The 27,732-nt window shown below is 43.3% G+C and overlaps 2 protein-coding genes across 3 annotated transcripts; one reads left to right on the top strand and one right to left on the bottom strand.

The window, feature by feature from the left end:
- Window positions 1-128: 128 nt before the first annotated feature.
- On the bottom strand, window positions 129-3,837 carry apela (apelin receptor early endogenous ligand). The gene is made up of 3 exons (XM_054780235.1): window positions 3,751-3,837; window positions 684-777; window positions 129-453 (listed from the first exon to the last, which is right to left on the bottom strand). The coding sequence occupies exons 1-2, from the start codon at window positions 3,835-3,837 to the stop codon at window positions 688-690; spliced, it is 177 nt and encodes a 58-aa protein (XP_054636210.1). The 3' UTR covers window positions 129-453; window positions 684-687.
- On the top strand, window positions 2,013-24,136 carry LOC129183224 (annexin A5-like). Of its 2 annotated transcripts, none has more exons than XM_054780233.1 (13): window positions 2,013-3,814; window positions 3,895-4,030; window positions 17,425-17,509; window positions 17,668-17,762; window positions 17,843-17,956; window positions 19,928-20,018; window positions 20,397-20,476; window positions 20,651-20,701; window positions 21,635-21,728; window positions 21,809-21,904; window positions 21,989-22,047; window positions 23,394-23,516; window positions 23,810-24,136. In XM_054780233.1, exons 3-13 carry the CDS (start codon window positions 17,497-17,499, stop codon window positions 23,870-23,872), a joined length of 879 nt encoding a protein of 292 aa, XP_054636208.1. In that variant the 5' UTR covers window positions 2,013-3,814; window positions 3,895-4,030; window positions 17,425-17,496; the 3' UTR covers window positions 23,873-24,136. The 2 variants fall into 2 exon arrangements, with proteins under 2 accessions (XP_054636208.1, XP_054636209.1); XM_054780234.1 differs by having other exon boundaries at window positions 2,019-3,814; window positions 3,930-4,030.
- The last annotated feature ends 3,596 nt before the right edge of the window (window positions 24,137-27,732 follow it).

Genomic DNA, 27,732 nt, shown 5'->3' with positions numbered 1-27,732 from the left:
GGGGCTGCATGGCTGAAGACATTGCCGTCTTGTGTAAAATATCCAATAACCCATCACAGCACCGAGGGCCCAAAATGGCCCCCGAGGCCGCACTTTGGACACCAGATTGGGACAGAAGACACGTAAAGATTTTTAATTAAAAGGTATTGAATAAAGATTACAAGTGCATGGAATGCATGATGTATGAAGACTGGCAGGAATACATGAGGTCGACGGGGCGGCGAGCAAGCCTTTTTGGTCCGTGGCTTTGTCATAAGTGGACTCCTTGTTTCTTTGGAGTTCCGATTGCTTTTTGTCTTATCGAGGAGGAAGCTGAGGTGCTGGGATCAAACCCATGAAGAACATGATTGTCTCTTTGTGGCACCGGTGTCATGCAACGCCCCCCCCAGCACTCCTTCTTCTTCTTCTTCTTCCATCCGTCCGTCCATGTGTGATGTTTGGATCTCCTCTCTGCTGCAACACAGGAAGGAGGGATCAGGTGGTAAGTGACTGACAACAATGGAGGTCAAATGTGCACAGAAATGAGGCCTCCCCCTGCGTTGTTAGCCAGATTTATGTCCGAGGGAGGGGGCGTGCTGCTCTGTGCAAAGGCGCACCTCTGCCCCTAATCTCACACACACCTACTTAAGCACCACCTGCTTCTTCATTCCTGCAACACATGTGAGCAACATGTCTGGCCTTACCGGGTCAGGGGAAGGGGACCCTGGAGTGGAGCGGCAGGCAGCGTCTATGCAGGCAAAAGTGTCTGTGGTACTTTCTCCTCAGGTTCAGGAAATCTGCAGGAAGGAGCGTGGAAGCGTGAATGACGTGGGTAGAAATAAGTAGCTTAGTCACCCCCTCCCACAAGGACCAGCGTTTTCCCACCTAACACCTGATTATTTCTCAACGTCCCTAATAAATCCACTTTGTGCTTCACAAGCTGCCGGCCAAACCCAGGAAGAGCATAAAGTGCCAGATGACTTTATGACTCCTTCCTCCTCCTCCTCCTCCTCGCCTTTAGGGGAGGGGGAGGGGGAGAACCCCATGCCTGGAGGTATGTATGCGTCGCGCTTTACATTAGGCAGCGCTGCTCCATGTCATGTTAATAAAGGCTAGGCTATTTGCAAGGCATCTTTAACACCCCCCATTCACAAAAGCACCTTCTAGCTTGCAGACAAAGGGGGGGGGATCACTGGGGCCTCTGCGCGTGTGTGTGTGATCCCTTGGCAGCCTCCTCCCTCCCTTCCGTCCATCCTAACATGAACCTAAACACGACCTCAAGGCTGCAAGGTGGCATCAAAAATGGAATATCACACCTGTTCAGGTACTGCAGGTGTGTCATTAAACCCAAATGCACACACACGCACACACACACACTGCTTCCCACTGTTTCCCACCTGCTTCATTCTCATGTTGACTTATTTACACTTTGGTATGAGGCTCATCTTCAAACCAAGCACATTTGCCGTAATAATTTGCTTTATCGCTTTGACGGGGAGGCAACCGATTCACCTTTCATATTTACGTAAAGCTTGAACGCAGCGATACTTCTCAGCAGTCGCACATACAGTATACGTGTAAGCAGCACGACGAGCGATGGGAATTCCGGCTCTTTTTAGAGAGCTCCGTTCACTAAAAACAGCAGGCTCTTTAGGCTCCAAAGTGGCTCCTCAGATTTGTGTTGTCTTCTGTCTGGTGTAAAAAAGAGTTACTAATATGAAACATACATCATATCAAACGTTTATTATTTAAATGCATTAGGTTTACAATCAAATAACACAACATCAACAAAACAATTAAAAAGTGCAAAACAAAAAGAAAAAGCAGAATCCAGGTGACAGTCGTGTCCTGACTGAAGACTGGCAGCCAAAGATACGACTCGTGTGTGCGTGTTTAACCCTGCACTGGCTACGGCGACACACTTTAGCAGAAAACAAGATGAGGGAAAAAATAATCGCCTCTCAATTGGCTCCCAACGGCGCGAGCCGGCTCCTGTCGTTCGTTTCAAGGAGCCGATTCGTTCGCGAGTGACACATGAGAGGACGCGTGAATGCAGCGATATGACTGGCAGCCTGTCGCGTATGCGTGTAAGCAACTTCCAAATAAGCCATTTGAAAGATAGTATTTGCTGGTGTATTATATTTGTCTTCATATGATAGCCTATTCTACGTGTTATTTAGCAAAAACGTCCATCCTTTTGGTTCCCCACCCCCTTCCTGATTGGATCGGATTATTTACAACGTTAGCGGTGGAGTTTGAATGCATCCAAACACTTGGCAAGTTTGAACACCTACCTTTTGTTATATAAACACATAAAAGGCCAAGTGTTAAATAATGTTCTTTCGTGTTGTGGTCCTAAAACAGGCGGCGTTGAGCAAACTTGGCTTTATGTAAACTCTGGGCAGTGAGTAAGCTACAGGAACATCACATTGCTAGCCAGCAGACTGTGTTCTGCGCATGCGTAGACCTACGGTACACCTGTAGGGTCAATACTATCATTAGTGTCCACAGTCCAAATGTTCCAAGTATTGGACTTATTTAGCCTTTGTATTACATTGGTCCCTCGTTTATAGCGGCTAGTTTGTTCCAGACCCGACTGCTTTCAAGGATTCATTGTTAATAAGTAGAATATTTTTGTGGTTGGAGCATAGAAAGCCTGTTTATGACTTTGTAAATCTGACTTTTAAACATCATTAGAGCCTGGTAGACATGAAATAACACCCCTATAGTCACATTTACACTCCTATTATTCATTGTTTACACCACATTGCAAGCGAGCTAACCGGTTAGCCTCAAATGTAGTTTTTCTAAACTTAAGAAGCCAAAAACAGAATACCACCAAATACCCATCATTTATTAATAGCGGCGTCAAGATGAGACGATTCACGAGAACGAGACAAGCTTCGCATGTTAGCTAATTTATAAATACCGACTTGGCATGATTTAGGGACACTTTTGTTGCTGCTATCTTGCAAGGTGATAGCATGCCAACTGTTAGCATTTTAGCTAATTACCTCATGTTTAAATGCCAATACACACATGGCATGATGTAGGGACACTATAGAATTGCTTGGGCACTTTCTGTACAGAGTGCTATCTTGCTAGGTGCTGGCATGCTAACTGTTAGAATTTTAGCTAATTTTCTCATGACTAAATACATGTACTGGTAGAGACAAGGCATGACGGGCCGACACTATAGGACAGCCTCGGTGCTTTTGATACAGTGTGGTATCTTGGTAGAATGCTAACTGTTAGCATGTTACAATTTTAGCTAATTTCCTCATGCTTAAATGCACATATAGACAAGGTATGATGTATGGACACCAGAGGACCGCCTTGGTGCTTTTGGTACAGAGCGCTGTCTTGCTAGGTACTAGCATGCTAACTGTGAACATTTTAGCATTTTAGCTCATTTCTAACTGCAAATAGACTTGGCAGGATACAGGGACACTATAGGACTGCCTGGGCACTTTTGGTACTGAGTGCTGTTTTGCAAGGTGCTGGCATGCTCACTGTTAGCGTTTTGGATCATTTTCTCATGTCTACATGGCAGTGCTTGCTGGCATGGCACAGCATGCTAGCAAACACCGGGTCAGTGGCTTAAAAAAGCGTTTTTAAAAAGTGATTTTGTTCCTGCTGGTCGTGGTCAGCTGAGCCGTAAAAGTGGTTAAGCCGAGCGGAAGTAGCTTTTTGTTGTGTGTTTTGGGGCTTTCGCGTCACAGGGAGCTGAGTTTACACCTGCAGAAGCCCCCCGCCCCCATGGGGAAGAAGATGCTTACCTGGCCTGGCGGAGGAGGCTGGGACCACCACGGTCGCTAGCAAAAGCAGGAGCAAGGTGAGCAGGTAGAAGATCCTCATGATGCTGCTTTTGATGATGATGATGATGATGATGATGATGGTTCTTCGTGGCTGCAGATGCTCTCTGCTCTTTCTCCTGGGTATGAATCCAGGGCGGCCCCCTCCCCACCAAAGCTGTGCAGTGTGTCCCAGGAGCGTCCACGGTGTTGTCCAGTGGGGATCGTCTCCGTGACTTGAGAGCAAAGTGACAAAGGTGACTCTTCCCCCCACCGTCTTTATACTGGCTTTTGGGGGGGAGGGATAGGGGTGGGCACTCCTCAGCAACCCCCCACCCTCCACCTCAACCCCTTAAAACACACACACACAAACATTGCACATGTTGACCCCACATGTAGAGGGTAATTCAACCGACAGGAAGCCCCCTCCTGACCCTGCCACTACCCCTTCAACACACACCCCATACGTGTGTGTGTGTGTGTGTGTGCGCGCGTCTATGAGTGATTGATGTACAGTATTTGAAGAAGCTACCGTGGATTTATTTGTTTGTATGTATATACCACCCCTGCCCCCCCACTGCAGACACACGCATCTGGGCGTGTGGGTGGTTTTTCAAGAGGGGTGGGGGACAAATGGATGGTGCATAGTTGCACATTTGCATAGTTTAAACTCTTTTTTTTTTAATTTAACCATTTTTGTGTGTAGTGGTTACATACTGTGCACTATTCTGCGTAGATTTTTTGTTTCTTTTTTGGTGCTTTGTTTTTTTTTACAATTTGTATGTGTAGTAGTTACATATATTTTTTCTACTGTTAAATTTTTATTTAAATTTTTATTTAAATATTATTCTGTATAGTTAAAAAAAACAAAAAACTTTTATGTCTAGTAGTTACATAGTTTATTTTGTTTTTTTACTATAGGTTAATTTTTAGTTTTTTGGGTAGTATTCTGCATTTTTATGTGTAGTAGTTACACATTTGTTTTTGGGTAGTATTCTGCATAGATTTTTTTTATTTTATATTTTTAATTTTTATGTGTAGTGTCGTAGTTACATTTATACCTTTTTTTTTTTTTTTACAATTTTTATATTTAGAGATTTCTTTTTTTTTACTGTTAAATTTTTAGTTTTTGGGTAGTATTATAGTCTAGTTTAGAATTTTTAATGGTCTGGAGTACCTTGTACGTAGTGTTTTTGTTGTTTTTTTGAAGGAAAAAAGTAATTTCCAGGTAGTATTTTGCATAGTTTTGAGCATTTTGTAAACATTTTGTGTGTGAAGAAGATGCATCGCTGTTGGTGTACAATCTTTGAAGACGCTACCGTTGATTTACATGGTGCCTTTCTTTTTTTGGGACGTTGTGGTACCCGTTGTGGGTGTGTGGGTGGGTTTTCAAGAGGGGTGGGGGTTGAATCCTATCCAAAAAGGTGTGTGTGTGTCTTCTGTCTGTGCACAAACGTGTGCGTGTTGCTTTTTATGCATCTACGCTATTTCTCATTTAGGGATGAGAACCCCAGCAACCAAACGGGGGTGCGGGGTCACTAACGATATACTATTTTTAGTTCCTGTGTGTCTGAGCTGTAGGAGCCATGTTTTTAGTAAGATTTCAGCACATTTACAAGTGTAAAAGTAAGTGTAGCGCGGTGTTGGAGTGCATGTGACAGTAGGTCTGTCACCGCAACAAATGCTACTGGACCATAATTGTCCTACAAATTGTTGCTGGTTAACAATATCATTGTCAACTTGCCAAGTGTGTCATTGCCACTCTCACCATGTTGTGCCTCCCTGCCGCTTTTGCTGCTGCTGCGCTGCCAAAAAGGTTTGCTCATTCCTGTGGTGGTGAGCGCCTGTACCTGTGCCCGTGCGCGCTGGCGCAAAAACACATTTTTGTGTGACTTTGGAGGCTATTTTTGGTCCATATTTACACCCTATAAAGGATGTGTAAGTATTGCTATGGAAACCACATTTTAGTCATCCTTTGACACAAAACTTCATGCTACATACGACGAATTAGCGTAGATGAAATATGAAATGCTGAACTAGATGATGGCAATGTCAGAAGACGTGTGTGAATCCTGACGGGCTGAAGACAAAATGAGGTGAAAAGGCATGAATGTGGAAATGCACAATGAATTTAAGATTAGTTTGTGATGAAATGTAAAATGATACCTAGCATGATTAGTTTCTACTTATAAACATGGCTACTATGCTAATATTCGCATGCTAACATTAGCATGCAACATGTTACGTGGTAGCATAAAGTGTCTGCGTATGTTAATACTTACGAAAATGCTACTGTGGGTAGCATGGTAGGTGTTAGCATAGTAGCAAAGCATAGCATTTTGTTGAGTGCTTCATAGCTGAAGAATACATTGAAACGAAGTGGAAGGGCATGAATGTGGAAATGCACAATGAATTTTAAGAGTAGTTTGTAAGCCCAAGAGCTGAAGCTGTGCTGAAATGTAAAATGAATGTATGAACCATACGTAGCATGATAACTTTCTACTTACGATGCTAATGTTAGCATGCTAACATTAGCATGTAGCGTGGTAACAAAGTGTCCGCGTATGTTAGTACTTACGAAAATGTCTAAAAATGATACTATGGGTAGCATAGTAGCATTCTGTTGAGTGCTTCATAGCTGAAGAATACATTGAAACGAAGTGGAAGGGCATGAATGTGGAAATGCAGAATGAATTTGGAAGCGGAAGAGCTGAAGCAGTGCTGAAATGTAAAATGAATGCATGAATGATACCTAGCATGATCGTGTTTATATAGGTTTCTACTTATGAAAATGACTAGCATGCTAATATTAGCATGCTAACATTTGCATGCAACATGTGGCATTGTAGCACAAAGGGTATGTGTAATGTAAATGTCTAAAAAAAGCTACTATGCTAATGTTAGTTGCTATAATATATATATATATATATATATACTGTGTATATATATATATATATATATATATATATATATATATATATATAATTGTTGTTTGTTTTTTTTACTGTCAGCCTATTGAAAGTGTGTCCAATTAGAAAAAGAAATGGTTTGTGTTGAATAATTGTGCGCGTTAAGTGTAAATAGCATGTGATTAAAAAAAAAAAGCCTGTAGCTGGAGGCGGCGAGGCTTTAGCTCGGTGTCGCACGAGAGGGCCTCATTAGCGCGTCTGCTCGCGGCCGGCCGTCTCTCCGCCGCGGACCCGACCCTCCCGGCCCTCCATTGAGCGGGGGCCACCGCTAATTAATGAAGACATTAAGATGAAATGTCAGCCGTTGCATGTGAATGAGGATTAAGGGAAGCAGCGGGGCGCTAATGGGGGGCGAGGGCTTCTGAGACTTTGAACAAGCATCTGCACCCGTAGTAGAAACACACGCCATGCCTTCTTCCTACTCTTGTCCCTCAGTGTGTGTGTGTGTGTGTGTGTGTGTGTGTGTGTGTCTACAAACATGAATGACTTTATAGTATTTGCAGAAATGTCAGAGATTTCCTGGCAGGTTGGGGACACCTGGCAAAAAAACCCCACTCTTTCCAAGCCCTGTAGTAGTCATGTTTGCATATCAGCTGCCTTTGTCTTTTAAAAAACTTTTATTTTGTCCGTTTGAATATGCTAATGGGGCACCAATTGTCATTCAGAAGCACCCGGTGTCTAATAATGAAGCAAGCGGCTGCTTCTGCTTTGTGGATCTTCTCTCCATCCGTGAAAACCCAAAGGCTTGTTTTTGGGGTTTTTTGTTTTTTGCTGTGAGTAAGGAGAGCGTGTTGTAATATTTGCTCTTCCTGGGGGATTAAACGTCTTCAGCCGGCTCAAATACACACACACACACGCACACACACCTGATATGTGTGACGTGCGAGAGAGTCCAACCAAACCTGCAGGGAAAAGCAGGTAATAATAATAATACTAATAATGTAATAATAATTAATAATAAGCGGTTTTCCTTAAAGTCCGAGCCCTGTGGAGACAAACTAATAAGATTCAATCAAATGGCTGCTGGACCAGCGCAAGGCGTCCCATCCCGCTGGGCACCCTAAGGTTGTCTATGGTCGTGTAGATCAGGGGTGTCCAAAGTGCGGCCCGTGGCTGTTTTTTTTTTAATTGGCCCACATCACAAAAATATCATTTAATAACAAAACTTACTTAAGTAAATTTCATAAAAAATAAAAAAATACAGCAAAAAACGAAAAAATCAGCAATCATTTTACAGAAATAAAGCAAAATAAAATATTATGTAACAAGAAAAAGTCCTAATATTTTGAGGAAAATACTGTTATTTTAATAGCATAAAGTTGAAAGTAAACTTTTTTTTTAAGTCGTTAAATTAGAGAAACAAAAACAAAATAACAAAGTTGTAATTTTTGGGAAATTAGGCCGTGGGAAAAGTTATGTTACCAGAATAAAGTCAAAATTATGAGAAGAAAATTTCCAAGAAGAAAGTTGGAATAGATGGAAAAAACTCACAATAATAATAAACTCATAATATTCTCAGGAAAAATGTCATTTTAGGAGCATAAAGTGAAAATGTTCAAGAAAAACAAGTTTAAGTCATGAGATGAGAAACAAAGAATAACAAATGAAGTTGTCATTTTTGGGAAGTTACACTTTGAAACTTAGAGTATGTTATGTTATGTTATATACATGTACACACATGATTGATGATTAGTTGTATTAGTTCACGTATACATGTACACACATGATTGATGATTAGTTGTATTAGTTCACGTATACATGTACACACATGATTGATGATTAGTTGTATTAGTCCAAGTATACATGTACACACATGATTGATGATTAGTTGTATTAGTTAAAGTATACATGTACACACATGATTGATGATTAGTTGTATTAGTTCACGTATACATGTACACACATGATTGATGATTAGTTGCATTAGTTCAAGTATGCATGTACACACATGATTGATGATTAGTTGTATTAGTTAAAGTATACATGTACACACATGATTGATGATTAGTTGTATTAGTTCACGTATACATGTACACACATGATTGATGATTAGTTGTATTAGTCCAAGTATACATGTACACACATGATTGATGATTAGTTGTATTAGTCCAAGTATACATGTACACACATGATTGATGATTAGTTGCATTAGTTAAAGTATGCATGTACACACATGATTGATGATTAGTTGTATTAGTTAAAGTATGCATGTACACACATGATTGATGATTAGTTGTATTAGTTCAAGTATACATGTACACACATGATTGGTGGTTAGTTGTATTAGTTAAAGTATGCATGTACACACATGATTGATGATTAGTTGTATTAGTCCAAGTATACATGTACACACATGATTGATGATTAGTTGTATTAGTTCACGTATACATGTACACACATGATTGATGATTAGTTGTATTAGTTCAAGTATACATGTACACACATGATTGATGATTAGTTGTATTAGTTAAAGTATGCATGTACACACATGATTGATGATTAGTTGTATTAGTTCAAGTATACATGTACACACATGATTGGTGGTTAGTTGTATTAGTTAAAGTATGCATGTACACACATGATTGATGATTAGTTGTATTAGTTAAAGTATACATGTACACACATGATTGATGATTAGTTGTATTAGTTCAAGTATACATGTACACACATGATTGATGATTAGTTGTATTAGTTCAAGTATACATGTACACACATGATTGATGATTAGTTGTATTAGTTCAAGTATACATGTACACACATGATTGATGATTAGTTGTATTAGTTAAAGTATACATGTACACACATGATTGATGGTTAGTTGTATTAGTTCAAGTATACATGTACACACATGATTGATGATTAGTTGTATTAGTTAAAGTATACATGTACACACATGATTGATGGTTAGTTGTATTAGTTCAAGTATACATGTACACACATGATTGGTGGTTAGTTGTATTAGTTAAAGTATGCATGTACACACATGATTGATGGTTAGTTGTATTAGTTCAAGTATACATGTACACACATGATTGATGGTTAGTTGTATTAGTTCAAGTATACATTAATAACTAATCCTCCTATTGTTGCGAACTATGGTTCATATGAATCATTTTAGTCTTGGCATTCTCTGGCATGGAGTGCCATCCTGCTGGAAGATCTGACCCCTCTGGTGTTCTGGTGTTCTGGAAGGCTGTATTGCAGCACAGAAGCCAGCATTGAAGAAGAAGCAGCTGACTAATCGAGTTGTGTTTGCTAAAGACGACACCCCTGAGAAAGGCTGGACCACCAAAATGTGGGGAAAAGTTGACTTTTCAGATTAATTTTCAGTAGAACTGCACCCTAAGTGTTGCCAGTACTGTCGCAGACCTACAGGAACCTGCCTAAATCCAAGGTACACCCAGAAAACGGTCAAATTCGGAGGCTGAAAAAGATAATGGTGTGGGGGGTCATCCGACATGGAGGAGGAAGGAAGATCTGCAAAGTAGATGGAAACATCGACAGCATCAAATATCAACATATTCTTGCTTCCCACTACATTCCAGAACACCAGAGGGGTCAGATCTTCCAGCAGGATGGCGCTCCATGCCATACATCGGTCTCTACCAAGAAATTTCTGCAGCAGAAGAAGATCAAAGTTCTCGAAAAGTGGCCCGCACAGTCCCCAGACATGAACATTATTGAGCATGTTTGGGCAAAAATGAAGGAAGACACCTGGAAGACAAAGCCAAAGAATGTAGATGACCTGTGGAAGGCATGTGAGGCCGCGTTTTATGCCATCCCAGATGCCTTCATCAACCAATTGTACGAGTCCCTGCCCAGCCGAATGTCCACCGTCATCCAAGCAAAGGAAAGCCACAGCCGATACTGAAATGATCAAATCTCTCATGGTAAAAATGTTCAACATGCTTGTTGCTATGATGCTTTGATGTTGTTCTAAAACAAAGAAATGTTTGTTGAATAAATTTCAATAAAGTGTAAAACGTGACAAGACTTTTGTCCAGCTAATAACCTGTCTATTTCTATTACGTAACTGATTCAAGACTGTTTGAAGACACGTCGTGTCATTTTTACCAGAGAATGCCAAGACTAAAATGATTCATATGAACCATAGTTCTCAACAATAGAAGGATTAGTTAGGGAGTTATGAGGTTTTTACTTCATACTGTCTACCTATAACAAGACTTTTGTCCATGACTGTACATGTACACCACATTATTGATGATTAGTTGTATTAGTTAAAGGGCACCTATGATGCTTCTCCCTTTTTCTGATGTTGTTCCAATGTTGTATTCTGGTGTTAAACGATGCCAACGCGTCAGATAATGAGGTTTGCGCATTTGGAAGGGAGCCCTGAAAGTAGTTTGGACAGAGTTTTTTTTGGTTTTGTTTAGCAGCGAGTTCCATTGACGTCAATGCAACCCAGACTTCCTTATATGGGCATGCCCAGCACCCCTGCTCTGCTGTGTTCACGGTGTTAGCACGTCGAGCAACTGCTCCCCGGAAATGTTTGTTGGGGTGTGCCTAAAGAGGCGGGCGTCAGGCAGAAGTGGTTGGGTCGCCTTTCCAGCGTTACTTGGTGTTGTTGAAGAGCAAGCTGTACGTAACAATTTGACAGCGTCCTAACTGTCTTTATTTTGTCGAAGTAATCGGACAAAAGGGGTTGGGCAGCTGTCCGGAAATCCTCGGGAGCACTCGAGAGTGTGACCGATCACGTTACCTCTTCGGGCCATGCCCGACCGGTCCCCATGGGTGCAGACACGGCCACCAGACGCTCGCCATCGTGCCCCACCTCCAGGCCTGGCCTCAGAGCGGGCCCCCGGTGACCCGGGCGAGATGTCTGGGCTTCCCTGCTTAGGCTGCTGCCCCCGCGACCCGATCTTCAATGAGCGGAAGAAGGTGGATGGATGGATGGATGGATGGATGGATGCATACAAAAGCCTTCCATCCATCAGTTTCTTGATCATTTCACCATCAACCTTTTGTGCAGCAGCAACCGAAGCCTCCCAGACACTGTTCAGAGAAATGTACCTTTTTTTCTTCACTGTAGAGCTTACGTTTAAAGGCCCACAAGTACTCAATAGGTGAGCAAGGAGGTCATGTCTTTATTTTTGAAGACTTTTACTAGCTTGCCATGTGGTGGAGTACTTGGATGCATGAGATGGAGCATTGTCCTGCATACGAATCACGGTCTTCTTAAAGATGCACACCTTCCTTTACCACTGTTGAGTTGAGTTGGAGTCCATCTTCAAGATGAAAAGTCCCAACAAGCTCATCTTTCAATCATTCCAGCCCTTACCAGCACCCCACCTCCAGCTTGCTGGTGTCTGAGTTGGAGTGGAGCTCTCTGCCCATTGCTGATGCAGCCCTCTGGGCCATCAAGACTCACTCTCATGTCATCAGCCCATAAAACCTTTGAAAAATGTGTCTTCAGAAAGATTGGCTATGTAGTATAAATATCATGTATTAAGAAAAAGGTGCATGTTGAAATGGCATCCGTCCATCCATCCATTAACTAGTACTTATCCGGGTCTAGGCTGCAGGGACAGAAGTCTAGACTTCCTGGTCATCAGCCGCCTCTTCCAGTTCCAGGGTCAGCTATGAGACATAATCCTTCCATAAGCCCTCGTTTACAACATGTAAAAAAAACAAAAACAAAACAAAAAACAGACTGGCCTACAAATCAAAATGTCAATTTTACAGCAAATGTTGCATGGGTCCTTGGGCGCATATGGGTCCATATGGATCCTTGGGTGCATATGGGTCCTTGGGCGCATATGGGTCCATATGGGTCCTTGGGTGCACATGGGTCCCTGGGTGCATATGGGTCCTTGGGCGCATATAGGTCCATATGGGTCCTCGGGTGCATATGGGTCCATATGGGTCCTTGCGTCCATATGGGTCCCTGGGTGCATATGGGTCCCTTGGCGCATATGGGTCCATATGGGTCCTCGGGTGTATATGGGTCCATGGGCGCTTATGGGTCCATATGGGTCCCTGGGCGCATATGGGTCCTTGGGTGCATATGGGTCCTCAGGTGCATATGGGTTCATATGGGTCTTTGGGAGCATATGGGTCCATATGGGTCCCTGGGCGCATATTGGTCCCTGGGCGCATATGGGTCTTTGGGCGCATATGGGTCCATATGGGTCCTCGGGTGCATATGGGTCCATATGGGTCTTTGGGCACACATGGGTCCATATGGGTCCTTGGGTCCATATGGGTCCCTGGGTGCATATGGGTCCCTGGGCGCATATGGGTCCTTGGGTGCATATGGGTCCTCAGGTGCATATGGGTTCATATGGGTCTTTGGGAGCATATGGGTCCATATGGGTCCCTGGGCGCATATTGGTCCCTGGGCGCATATGGGTCTTTGGGCGCATATGGGTCCATATGGGTCCTCGGGTGCATATGGGTCCATATGGGTCTTTGGGCACACATGGGTCCATATGGGTCCTTGGGTCCATATGGGTCCCTGGGTGCATATGGGTCCTTGGGCGCATATGGGTCCATATGGGTCCTCGGGTGCATATGGGTCCATATGGGTCCATGGAGGCATATGGGTCCTTGGGCGCATATGGGTCCATATGGGTCCCTGGGCGCACATGGGTTCTTGGGTGCATATGGGTCCTCGGGTGCATATGGGTCCATATGGGTCCCTGGGCACATATGGGTCCTTGGGTTCATATGGGTGTTTGGGAGCATATGGGTCCATATGGGTCCCTGGGCGCATATGGGTCTTTGGGCGCATATGGATCCATATGGGTCCTCGGGTGCATATGGGTCCATATGGGTCCCTGGGCGCATATTGGTCCCTGGGCAACATATAGGTCCTTGGGCGCATATGGGTCCTTGGGTTCATATGGGTCCATATAGGTCCTTGGGCGCATATGGGTCCATATGGGTCCTTGGGCGCATATGGGTCCATATGGGTCCCTGGGCGCATATGGGTCCTTGGGTTCATATGGGTCCATACGGGTCCTTGGGCGCATATGGGTCCATGGGCACATGAGTCTATGGTCGCATGGGCCCCTGGGCGCATGGGTGCACGGGCCAGTGTCATGTCGTTGTTGTTTACATATTAGAAAGAGGTGGCGTGTGGTGATGTGGATTCTTCTATGGCAGGAGATGGTGCAGGTGTACCTAATGTAGTGTCCACTGTTCTGTGCAGCATGTTGCATGGCTTGCCATGTTTGCGGGTCGCCTAAGATGGTTACAAAAAAAAACAAAGTTGATTGAGAGATCCTTTTTCAGCAGGTCTACAGTAGTTGACAGTAGTTTAGTGTCTTCTTCCTCCTCAGATATCTTTCTGCTGCTGTAACATCTACATTTCCCCGTTGTGGGATAAATAAAGTACAATCTAATCTAATCTAATCTTCAGAAAAGATAGTTCCTCTCTGATAAAAGTCTGCAAGAACAGTGCGTCATAAAACACTTCTCTTGCCTCCCCCCAATAAAAACACACTGAAAGAGCACATGTTTTTGTAGTTTGATTTCAAATACAAATAACCTGAAACCACTTGATTTGATATCTTGTGTTGGGTTTACATACATTCATTGATTTACTTGATTTCTTTACTGTAAAACCAAAAAGAATCACTAGAAGTGCCTTTGAAATCAGATCGAAATACTGAAAAAACACCATTTTTATTTGATTTGGATTTGTTGTTTATTTTGTCAGGTTTTATTTCAGGTTTTTGCATACATGAATTTATTTAGTTTGTTTTATAAGAAAATGAAACAGCGCATATGAAATCAGAAATGAAAGAACGCTTTATTTTATTGTATTTTGTGCTTGCATGCCTGAGGTTTTTTAGTAGTTGATTTCACATGAAAATCACCTTAAATGTGTGTGGAGCACATAGAAAGACTGAAATGATATTCATTTGAAAAAAGTCAGAGATCCAGATATAAAATACTGTAATTGGCATTGCAGTATCAATCATCTTTTTTTTTTTTTTTTTTTTTAATTTCATTTTATTATTTTATTTTTCATTTTATTAAGCATGGAGAAAAAAGGAAAAACGTATTTTTGTTGGTTATATTTTTTACATTGGGCATTTAAAAAAAAAACCGAAAAAAACAACCAAATTGCTCTTTGATTCTCCCCCCTCCCTAAAATGTTTGCCCTATACACCACCTCCGCCCACCACCACCATCATCACCATTGTCATCGTGTGCGTTTGGTTGGTTGTGGGCCCCGGCTGCTCAGTACAACATGGCTAGTGTCAACTAAAACAAGACCAGCAATAAAGAAAATACAAAGAGCCGGACCTCAGTGCTAAATAAGCTGTATTGAGTGTTAATGAAGGGAAGAGACTTGGCCCCCAGGCACACATTGTCATATATATATATATATGCTAAGATAGATATATATATATATATATATATATATATATATATATATATATATATATATATATATATATATATATATATATATATATATATATATATATATATATCTATCTTAGCATACAGCAAGCTCACTTGGATATCGACACTCCCAGTTGACAAAAAGCCCCATGAAGTCCACTTGAAGGGAAGGTTACACTTATGTGACATTTAAGGGCATTTAAAAGTGACTTAAAATTGACTTCACTGCGGCAAATGCCATCGGAGGTTGGCTGTGGAACGTGCCATCAGTGTGGCAAACGCCATCAGAGGTTGGCTTATAACTTTTTTTTTAACACTTGTATAAAAGTGAAGGCTGCTTAAAGGTGCACTGAAGTCGACTTGACTGCGGCATACGCCATCAGAGGTTTGCTGCAGCAAACGCCACCAGAGGTAGGCATTTAGCTTCTTTTTACGCTTGTATAACGCTAAAGAGTGTTTCAAGTTGTGATGTGGTTGACTTGACTGCGGCAAATGCCATCAGGGTAGGCGGTTCACTTCTTTTTCCACCTGTATGACAGTTAAGAGTGTTGAAATGTGACTTGGAACATTGTCTGCACACTTAGTAAAAGTAGTAAGATGGCCACGGTTTGACCCTGGAACAGACTATTTCCACTTGCATTATTTCCTAAGGGGGAAAATGTTCTTTGGAGTATTTTTTTCAGTACTTTTGAGCGAGTAGTACTTTATTTGGAATGATGAATATACAGGAGGTAGGCTAGTGGCATTTGCTGAGATGCAGCAGTGTCGTGTGTGTGTGTGTGTGTGTGTGTGTGTGTTTCAGGGCGTGGTGGGCTGTGTCGCTTGTGCGTGGTTAGCAAGTGTATTGTCACAACATGAGCTCGTCAGTCTTAATGAGGCCAGCCACAGCCTAATGACTCTTAAGACCACTTATCTCCAATTGGCCAATCCCAGAACCCAATGGATGCATATGCACATCAACAGCAGCAACACACACACACACACACACACACGACACACACACACACACAGTGGAGTGAATAGCTAGAAGAATCTGGCGCCGCGAGTGGAAGCCGTTGGTCTTTACTCAGCCTCCCTGACATCTAGACGCCCGACTGTGGAGGAATGACGCAGGGCTCAGGGGTCAAGGGTCTTCTCAACAGGGAGCAGCCCTACACCCCTGTCCCCCTCCCCCGTTGTCAGGATGTCACCCCAGAGGCCAAAAGTCAGCCCAACTCAGACACAGCGGCCACTGTGGACCCACTAAATGCTTTGGAGGGACATCTTTAAATGATACACCACGTGCTGATCATATCTTGAAATGGTGTCATGAAAGCAGAACCAGTATTACAAATATTTCATTTTTAGAGCATCCGCTAGTCTTATGTGATTCATCCAAATCAAACATTTTATAAGAACGTAAAGGTTGCAAAGTCTAGCTGATGCGTATGTTGGCTGTGCATTATTGTGCTAGGAAAATGAGATGATCATTTAGTTTCAGGGTGAGGTTGTGTTTCTTTGCTTTGCTTTTCTGTGTACTGGAGGTATTTAATATAGATGCAACTAAGCATGCCTTGACTCTACATTTGATATTTCTCTATCGTTTCCACTCAATGCACCATATGATGAGGTCCAATACTAAATCAAAAACTCTGCCTTTGCAAAGACACTAAGGCACGCTTCTTTTGCAAAAGCAAAATATCAGAAACAATTTTATGTCTAGCAGGGGTGTCCAAAGGGGCTGGTTCTCTACTGCCCCCAAGGCACATTCTGGAAATATCATCTAGTAAGAAAACTAAAAACAACAACAGCAAAAATGGAAAAATCAGCAGTCATTTGAAGAAGAATAAGGTCAGAATATTAAGAGCAAATAGTTGTAATCTAACAAGGTAGTAATATCATCATTTTAGTAGCAGAAAGACGACATTCTTTTAAAAAGTGGTAACCACAGCGACGCAGCAGCGGCAGCCGTCCGCCTCCCATGCAGCCCACCACCACAGCTTCAAAACATCCTAGGGGAATAAATGCTCCCCTACCCCCCGCTGTGTTGCTATTATTTTTAGGATCAATCCACCACATGGTGGCGTTGCTGTGACGTTACGGTGTTTTTCCAAACGTGGTGCACATCTTTACGGGACCAACAAGCACAAGTGTGTTGAGTTTGAGCAAGATTGGTTGGAGAACATGGCCGCTGTCAAGCTAAACGTCTTCGCAGGGACGCCTATTAACTAATTGTCCATAAGTCAGTGGTTCTCAGTTATTTTCTGTCATGCCCCCTCGCCCCAGCAGACAGAGACTGATGATGGTGATGATGTGTCTGCTTGCAGGCCAGCAGAGGAACCGTCAAAGCCAGCGCCAACTTCAACGCCAGCACGGATGCTGAAAGCCTGTACAAGTCCATGAAAGGCCTCGGTAAGAAGTATTCAAACTGTCATGTGACCTGCGGCAGCCCGGGAACACGATGAGAGCAAACATGCGCTCTGGTCTGAGATGATGAAGATGATAGTAAAATCATCAGCAGACAGCAGGCCCGTTGTTACGGCGCCAGTCATGACTTGTGCTCGTCGTAGGCACCGACGAGGACGCCATCCTGCAGCTGCTGACCTCCCGCAGCAACGCCCAGCGCCAGGAGATCTCCTCGGCCTACAAGACTCTCTTTGGAAAGGTGGCTCGAGTTGGGCTGGAAAGCAAAGACGGGAAGGAGCGGGCGCTAATTAACAAACACTCACTTGGTCTGGATTCCAGGATCTGATCCACGACCTCAAGGGGGAGCTGGGGGGCAACTTCGAGACGCTCATCGTGGCGCTGATGACCCCGCCCGTCGCCTATGATGTGACGTCGCTCCGCAACGCCGTCAAGGTAGGTTGTGGGTTTTTAATATCATTTAATCTTTGATTGACACCATGCGTCGTCCGCATATTCCTACATTTCTCTTCTCAGTTTTAAATTGTACATATTTATTTGATGGTAAACCTCCAAAGTCACTGACACTGCACACAGAACACATGTAAGGATAGAAAACACAAATAAAACACTAAATGCAAGAATAAATGAAACAGTAATAATAAATATATACAAGCTGAAGCACTGGCGAACTTTCCTTGGCAATATTAAGAGCGCTACACCTAGCTACACTAGCTAGATTCCTGCCATGGTTCATCAGCTTTGCTTAAATGTGTTATATGTTGTTTGTAGTTATGTTCTACATTGTTTCATTTTCAAAGCCAATGGTGAATTTGCAAAAATGAAATCTATAGTTGGTGGCGCCAGCTATGACGAGCAAGCTCTCTCTGTTCAGCCTCGTTCCTGAAGTGACGTCATCGGGGTGACACGTCTCAGCTAAAGCAGAGTAAACACACGCTTCTCGTGGTGGACTTGGTTCAGTTTATTTTTCATCCAAATAGTAGTCAGGCCAAAATGTTGTGTTGCTGCTGGATGTTCACAGTATCCCAGTGATGCTGTAAGTTTGTTTTCTTTTCCAAAAGAGGAAGTTTAAGACAACAATTGAAGAGGCAAATGCAGAGAATGAGAGACGGATGGACACCCACCTCGACTTCTGTTCTTTGCAGCGATCATTTCACTGGTGACTGCGGTGAAGGAACACCTTTACAAGAAGCATTTAGCTTGAAAGTACGCTATAAACACATTTTGGAAAAGGGTGCTATTCCGCCGGTACACAGGAAAAAAAAAAAGACAAGAAGAACGACGTCAAAGTTGCCACAGAACAGAGCAAGTCATGTCTTGTTTACATAATGTCTTCTAAACCCTATTCCATGATAGCGACAAGGCTGCAAAGCATTATACATGTTGTATAAACATCTTGTCATACCAATTTAAAAGAATAACTGAAGTTATAAGCAACTCCAGAGTAACTGACACTTACCTTTCTGTGTTTTGAAGGTGACCAGTCTTCATCTCATGTCTTAAGGCTTAAGTCCATGTTCTGCAAGTTCTCTATTTCATCTCCAAATGTTTCTCCCTTCTTTTCTCCTCAAAAACGATTGACACATGGCTCAAATCTCAGCTATAATCACTGTAAACATCCTCTATCTTGAACGCCGCCAATTCTGTTGACCTGTACTCCGGTGGTGTCATTTCTGCAAATTTACCATTGGCTTTCAAAAATGGAACACTGTAGAACACAATTGCAAACAACATAAAACATTTAAGCAAAGTTGATGAATCATGTCAGGGACCCTTTAAGCCATCTGTCTTGGTACAGAACCCCTGTGATGAGCGTGGATCTACTGAATTTGTTGTAGAACTGCACTGTCTGCATCATACTGAGAGCTGTTTCTAACCAAACTACAATAAACTATGACTAGGCCTGTCATGATAACACATTTTGCTGGTCGATAATTGATATCATCGGCATTGTCGAGCCCATTTTTTCATGAACTATATGGCATAATAAAAGCCGGTGTGTCTGGCTCGCCGCTTCCCTCAGCTCACTGTAATCGGTTTTATCTTTGTTTTATCGTTTGTTGCAAAGACCATCACTTCTGTGCCATCATTCATTTTAGCACATATGCTTCTTCACGAGGCTAGCACCCTGGGAGAGGACAGGAGGGTTCACTCTCTGCGTTCATTCCACCATAGAACCAATGCACACAGACACGTGCAGAGTGAACCCTCTTGTCATCCAGCGTGTTTGGTAGCGAGAGGACATGTCGATATATCCACGCCAACAACATGATCCACTTCCTTTTTATTAACTGTGTGCTTAATTGATGTATTGGTGATGGTGACAGGCCGACCTCTGACAAAAGTCAAAATAAGAGTCATTTAGCGTTGTAGAAAAACCCTGACAAAGCCATCTATGACCACCAGGGGGCAGGAACCAACAAGAAGGTGCTGGTGGAGATCCTGGCCTCTAGAACCGCCCAGCAGGTGAAGAACATCGTCGCTGCCTATAGGCAAGGTAACACACACACACACACAAACACACACGCTTGTCCAACATAATAGATGCCGCATATGGCATACAGGCCATGTAAGTGACCGACAGATAGTTGGCAGAGCTTTAGGATGTGTAGTGAAGCCTGCTTTTTTTCTTAGCAAAGTGGTGGGTGTGCAGCGAGGGGCGGGTCAGAGGAAGGAGGTTTATCCTTCATGACGTCATGAAAAGTTTAAAAAACAACAACTTCACAACAACGTGAACGCGTCTTCTCTCAAAAGTGGAGCAAACAAATCAAGGAGATGAAGGATTTTTCTCATGTTTGTCATGTTTTCCACATATTACCTCATATTAATATTACTATTATTGTTATTATTATGTTGCTGTGTTGCCCTTGCCCAGAGTATGATGACGACCTGGAAGAGGACGTTGCAGGAGACACCTCAGGTCACTTCAAGAGACTTCTGGTCATCCTGCTCCAGGTCGGCTTCCTCCGCTATCATCCTGTAGTGCCTTTCCAGCCATGAGCTTCTGTGTTGGAATTGTTTTGTCTTGAATCATGCAGACAAGTGGAAATATTGGTCCATGTTGTCTTTGCCTTGGTGCGCTATTCAGTGATTGAAAGATGGAACCAATGCAGGTTCTCCTCTCAACAGGCCAACAGGCAGACTGGGATCCAGGAGGGAAACATCCAGACTGACGCTCAGGTGGGTGTGTCCTTCATTCATCAGTAAAAATATTTATGAGAGAATTAAGAGGTATGATCATGCTAATTCAGGAGTCCTGCTCCATCGGTGGGTCAAATCTCTGAATCGTTCTTTAAAAAGAAAAAGAAAAAAGATCAAATGTGCAAAAGAAAGGGTTGCAAGCTGGTGTGCTAGACATGCAATGCCTGTTTGCGCCGCTAGAGGGAGCTTGAGCATCCTTCTGTTTGGAGTCTACTTCAAGCCTCTCACTAAAGCCCCCTCTGGTTGTTTCATGGAACCACAGCCACCATTTGTGGTTGAGAATCATGTCAACAAGTCATTATTAAACGATGCCACCTTGTCGTTATTTCTATCCCGTATTTGATATGTCTATGGCTGATTGGCTGGGTGGAATCACATGGTTCCACTGAGGCATGTGATGTCTATTTTCACCTCAGTAGAAATGTACATGTGCAGAGTGCATCATTAGGGACAAATAGCATATGGAACTTTAGAAGTGCATCCAATCCTGTGAAAAAACGGGTACATCCGCCAGCACGCTTTTATTTTGCCGTGACCGGAAATGGCGGTAGTGGCGCCCCTTACGGGGCGTAGTTAAAATGCTTTGGAAGTCACATCAGCATACACGTCACCCAGATATCCTCAAAGTTTTATCATCATTACACAAATGATCAATGACTTCCGAACAAGTAGTTGCCGAGCCCCGCCCCCTTGTTGAGGGCGTGGAGCTTTTTGAGAAATTTCCTGATGGCGTCAAACCTTGGGGTTTAAGAACAGCACCGCCATGCGGTGGGTTTGTCCGAAGCGTCATCGCACAGGAAACACAGTGGGGGTGCACTTTTTGACACATCTTCTGTTGCGTGCAGCGCTTGAGGAGTAGAAGCTCGTTGTTTCACACGACTGCACATGAAAGTGGCGTTGTTGTCGGCGTAGGTCCTCTTCAAGGCCGGCGAGCAGAAGTATGGCACCGATGAGCAAACGTTCGTCACCATCCTGGGAAACCGCAGCGCCGAGCATCTCCGGAAAGGTGTGTGTGTGTGTGTGTGTGTGTGTGTGTGTGTGTGTAAGGGAAAGGTGCAGCCTGACTTGTGTTGTGTTGCTTTGCAGTGTTTGAGGCGTACATGAAGCTGTCCGGCTACGAGATGGAGGAGAGCATCAAGAGGGAGACGTCCGGAAGCCTCAGAGCATTGCTGCTGGCCGTCGGTACCGACGCACACCCTAAACAACGAGCGCTTCGTCCATAACGATCCTTGTTGACTATCGTCCGTTTGTTTGTCCTTTTTCAAGTCAAGTGTGCCAGGAGCGTTCCAGCCTATTTTGCTGAGACTCTCTACTACGCCATGAAGGTAACACTGCAGTATATGCTTGGGATGCTCCCATCAGGGTTTTATGCTGCCCATACGATGCCCATCATCCATGAGTGATATCGCTCACATAGATGAAATGTAAACGTTTAAATGTAAAAAAAATGTGTCTTTGGGGTCGGGCGTTGGGGTTCCTTAAAAGGTATAAATATGTCTTTGGTATAGAATGAGTTAAGGAGGTTCAAAGCAGAGCTTCAACATGCAAAAAGAAGAAATGGGAGTGAGACAAAAAAGAAGCATTCAAGTGCAATAGGCTGTTCATCAAAAGCCTTTCAAAGACAAAATGTTGGCATAAATGTGGCTTGAATGTGATTTAGTGTCAGGTATTCACACTGTCATGACCTCTTGATGGCAAAGGCAGAAAAAGACGCAGCAAGACAGTCATTCCAAACATCTTCACACATCCTGAAGCTCATGGAACAAAGAAGTCGAGCGGTAGACCCAAAAAACGAGCCGGAGGATCCCATTGGCTGTCCATCAAGACACGGGACCATCCTGGGCCCAAATGAAGGTTGTTAGTGGTGCCGAGTGCCGTCCAATAACCATCAGAAAAGGCTTTTAAGAAAAACCCATCTTCATTTGGCCGTTTCAAGAGAGCACCAAACATGGGACATTGAAAGGTGGAAGAAAGTTTTATTCTCCCTTGACGGTCCTGATGGCTTCCAGCGTTACTAGCATGACAAGGAGATCCCACCTGAGATGTTTTCCACCATCATGATCCTTCAATGGAACAATGGAGCTTCAGGTTGCGCAGGGGCGTCAAACGGCAGCCGTCTATGTGGAGGTGTTGCAGGGGGCATCCCTCATGACTGAAGGCCCTCGTCTGTGTGGTGATGACTGGCTTTTCAACAGGACAACGCTGCACTTCACAAAGAGGAATAAGCTCACTCTTGGGGATGGATTTCCAAACATGGACATGAGTTCCAGACAGTGAAGCCATCTTTAGCACCTGGAGCAACATTCCCACCAGCCTCCTGGAAACACTGGCATCAAGCATGCCCAAAGCCATTTCTCACCTCATCAACAAGAATGGCACAGCTACTCATTACTCACTCCTTTTTTCATCATTTTATTTCTATTTTAGGCTTTTTTGAGCTGCGCTCTTCAACGTTTGATCAGCTGATGAACAGCCTATTTCACGTGAAAGCTTCTTTTTTGCCTCACTCCCATTTCTCCTTTTTGCATGTTGGAGCTCTACGTAGAACCTCCTTAAGATCCAGCATGTACATTCTTGGCATCTTCCAACCGTTCTTAACGTGTTGATCCGTGGTGTGTAGATTGGAGCAGATCATGCTTGGCTTAAAGTCATGATGTTGGTTTGTCTCCAGGGTGCAGGAACGGACGACAACACTCTGATCCGTGTGATGGCCACTCGTAGTGAGGTGGACATGTTGGACATCAGAGCTGAGTTCAGGAGGATGTTTGCATGCTCCCTCCACTCAATGATCAAGGTATACACACACACACACACACACACACACACATACAGGTGCTGTGTAACTATCAGTGTCACAATAAACATAAATGTAAACATAACAATCCTAATCATTGATATTTATTTGTATTATTGTTACAAGTACAAACTTTTCCCACCAACTCTCGAACCTTTTTTCACCGGAAAGACGTCACGGTTGCCCTTTTTTCGCCCCCAAACAATCAAGCACCCCCTAGTGACCCAGCAAAGTAGTGAAAGTAAAAGAGATGAGCATCATTTCCCATTCAAATGTTGTGGTTTTTGTTGCAGGGTGACACCGGTGGTGACTACCGCAAGGCCTTACTGCTTCTCTGTGGCGGGGATGACACGTAACCACGACAACAGCGGAGCCTCCACCCCCCCACAGCGTCGGGAGACCGGCGCCATTATCTCGTACGAAGTCAATTACCGCAACAGAAGTTTGTTTTTGAAACCAGGATCCCAATTAACGTCTTTGAGAGGTAGCTAACATTTCACTCTTTGCTCCACTAATCATGTCTTTAATGATTCCATCACACGTTTGTCTTTGCACGGAGCCAATTAACTCAATAATAAACATTTCAATGGATGAAGTACAAATCTACTTTCTTTGTTGGACACGTGAACGTGCAGGGTCCAGTTTGGGCCTCTAGGGGGAGACAGAGCAGCTTCATTTTATTCCAGCTAAGTTCGCGCCAAGCACTGAATAGCATCAACAAAAACATTCACATACACAGAATACATGCAATGGCGTATGAAAACAGATATAGATCAATTATGAAATAGCATGACAAGCAAGTACCAACAAATAATAAATAGGGAGGTCCCAAAAGGAGGGTGTGGGGGTCAGCTTGGGCCACAGGGGTTCCTCATCAAGTACGCTGCTCTGACTTCGTGCCAAAACGACAAAGACTTGGTGTGGCGGGGCTGGAATGCGTCCTTGAGCTTTAAGACAAACGCACTGGTGTCCAAAGTAGAGGTTTTTGTCCCACAGGAAGACGGGAAGCGGCACGTCCCGCCTTGCCAACCTTTGTTCACCTTTCATCTGTGTCGACTCGGTAAATGTTGAAGGAGCGGCCCTTGGAATCGGATGCTTTGCCATCGTGCTTTTCGTATTGGTGGAAAAGAATTACGGAAGGAAAACATTTCTTATCATTTGGTGAGTCATAAGCTGGTGACGTGTCCCGTCTTGTCCAAATCTGTCCAAACATTCCGAGACGCATCCGCTTTTACTCCTCTGTCTGAAGTACAACAACATCCCTGATTGATGTGCTTGATACTCCTCGTGGGTCCGTACACTTATTGTATGTGTGTGCGTGTGGGGGTGTGTTTTAAGCTAAGGGAGACGCAGCAAGGAAGCCGCTTGTTGCTAGGCAGAATTCATAGGGCTCAATCGCAACTGCCCCATAAGCCCATGATAACGTTTGTTGCAGTGTTATGAACTAGCACATTTTTAACTCATTGTTTTTCTTCCAACACTAGTCAACACAGCAAAGAAATAAATGTAAAAATAAAATAATAACTAAAGTCATTTAAAAAAAATTAAAATCTAGTCAAGGCAGCCATGAAAAAAAGTTGGTTGCCATCTTGATAGAGGCTGCAACAGTAGCCCGTCTCTTTATTAGAGATTTTTATGAGGGATTATTGTTCCTGTTGTGAGATCATTCAACGCTGTGCTTTATTGCTACAACGCTTTATTGCAGCGTTGTATTATATGTACAAATACATATAATACAACGCTGGAATAAAAGCCATCAAGTCTGGTGCTTGAACAAACGATGTGATTGTTTTTGTACAGTGTGTTGTTTTTGGTTCCTAACTGTTTCCCAAGTATATTAGTGCATGTGTGAATGTTTAAACGAGAGGAATTCACTTACATTTCTTTGTAGAAAGGCGCTTTATGAAAGTAAGTACACTGGCTTGTATTCATTTACAGCGCAGCCTGACCCATCCAATATGGCGACGACGTTGACGTATCTCGCAGCAGTGGACAAACCACTGATCTGTATAATATATCTGGATAGCTCATTGGCGCTATACGCGGCCGCCATATTGCTACTCGCAAGAAACACTTCTCGACAAGCTTTTGCATTCGTGGTGAACTTATTTTATTAATTCGAATTGCCTTAAGATGCCTGCATGTGCAGCTATTAACTGAACAAATCTCCAGTTCAAAGGCTGTGAACGAACATTTCACCTGTAAGTATGATTGAAATGTAGATTTATGATCGATAATTTAAGGGTTTTGCACTGTCGATCTCTCAGATATTTTCGATCGTGTAAAATTCCTCTGATTAGATGTATGTCCAGAATTGATACGTTTATATAGCTCTATAATAGCTAAATAGCAGAAATGTACGTACTTTTTTGTTATATCATGATATATGTATTTCTTTAAGGGACGAAGGTGGCGTTACTTGAAGGAATGGGAGAATCTCCCCGCTTTTTAATTTAAAATATAAATGTTCTGCGAGCCTCTTCATCTGCTTTGTACACTATGAACGCTGTGCGAATGTAGTCGAGATGTGAGTAGTAAGATACGCCATCTTACTACTCTGTGGCTTCAGCGGCTTGCACGGGCGGGTGTGACGTACGAGCTATCCAGATATATAATACAGATCAGTGGGACAAACCCACTCCATGCGGCGTATGTCTATGTACACACTCCCTTGTATCCACAATGAGGTCCCTCTGGTGGCCCGGCAGCGGTCAGCCCATCGGCCAATGAACGTCTCTGCTTGAAGCAATGGATTGTGGGTTCGACTTAAAATAGCATTTATTTCTTATTTTAAACTCGTATTGGTATTTGTCTTGCATATTTGAAAGCTACCTTTGAGTGTTGGTTGTTGTGTGATAAAGTTTGTAAGGTAAGGTTGTTAAATGAACCCGTGAGTCAAACTTAGCCTCATGAGTGTACTGACTCGTCTTCCCGACAATGGCGACGTTTGTCTCCAAAACTCCACAGACAGCTGTTGCTACACTGACCTAACTCTCTACGAACCTCTCCGGCTCGGAGAAAACAGTTGGCTGGATAGGTGATAACTATGTAAAAGTTCGTCTCTGCTATTTGTGACCAGCGGAGAAGCAATATGAAGTTTTTTTTTAAGTGTAAAAAACACACACAAGCGAGCGAGTTGCCGAGACTGCCATCTAAAGCGCCATGTTTCTCACGACACTGGTACAAGCATGGTTGCCATCTTTTCAGTAAGAAAAGTAGCTATTGGCTGTCGAGAAGGCGCTAGTTGACGTCATATTTTGATTTACATATCATTTGCATGATGTAAAATGCTGTAGGAAAAAAGCATTTCTACTTAGGAGAGACAAAAATGTAGAGTAAAACCACCTTAATTACTTTTTAGAATTACAAATAAACTTGATTATTGGCTTGTCAATTTAAAATTGGCCATAATTTCATCAAAATATAATAATATTTTATCTCGGCCAGCGGCTCTCAAAGTTTTCCCATCACACGTTGGCTATTTGACTTTTTTACATGAGCACAACTGAACAGCTAATAACAGATTATTTGTGTTTATTTGATGGCTCGCATTACATGACTCCGTGTGCTTCGAGAGTAGCACCCTCTTCTGGTGAATATATGTAATAGCAACTGGGCAATTGGGTTGGAATGTTGCCAGGTTGGCGTCAAAATCTCCAAGTTGGCAACACGAAGTATAAGTCTTGTGTGTGTCATGTTCTTATTGTTGGAAGAATTTATACCGGTATAGAAAAATGACGGCCCAGCCTGACTGATGACAAATTCATACATGCTGGCAGGTTTGCACTAATATTAAAGTCCTCCCCGCCTCTCACGTCCCCCCGGACAGTACACCGCGCCTACCCGGGGGGCCCCGCCTCACTACAGCCATGACGGACGCACGTGTCACCCGCATCACTCCCGTAGCCTCAAAGTAGTGACGGGCAGTATCAATAAGATCGATACTCCATACACGAGGAGCAGCGTAGCCACTTGTTGCTAGGCAGAATTTAAAGGGCTCAATCACCAACTGCCCCCGAGGCCAATGAAAATGTGTTGCGGCGTTCTTAACCAGACAAACCCCAAAATGGGATTTATTATGAAACCTGAAAACAACAGACATGACGTTTTAGCGAGCAAGCAGACCACGTGGCCGCCTGTTGTGAGGCAGACTTCCGAACAATCAGACACATGCGTGAGAAATGAGCCCAAAAACAGCGTTTGGGATTATGAGAAG

Source organism: Dunckerocampus dactyliophorus, chromosome 6 (assembly GCF_027744805.1).
Source record: "Dunckerocampus dactyliophorus isolate RoL2022-P2 chromosome 6, RoL_Ddac_1.1, whole genome shotgun sequence".
NCBI lineage: Eukaryota > Metazoa > Chordata > Actinopteri > Syngnathiformes > Syngnathidae > Dunckerocampus > Dunckerocampus dactyliophorus.
This window is presented reverse-complemented; position numbering and strand designations above follow the sequence as displayed.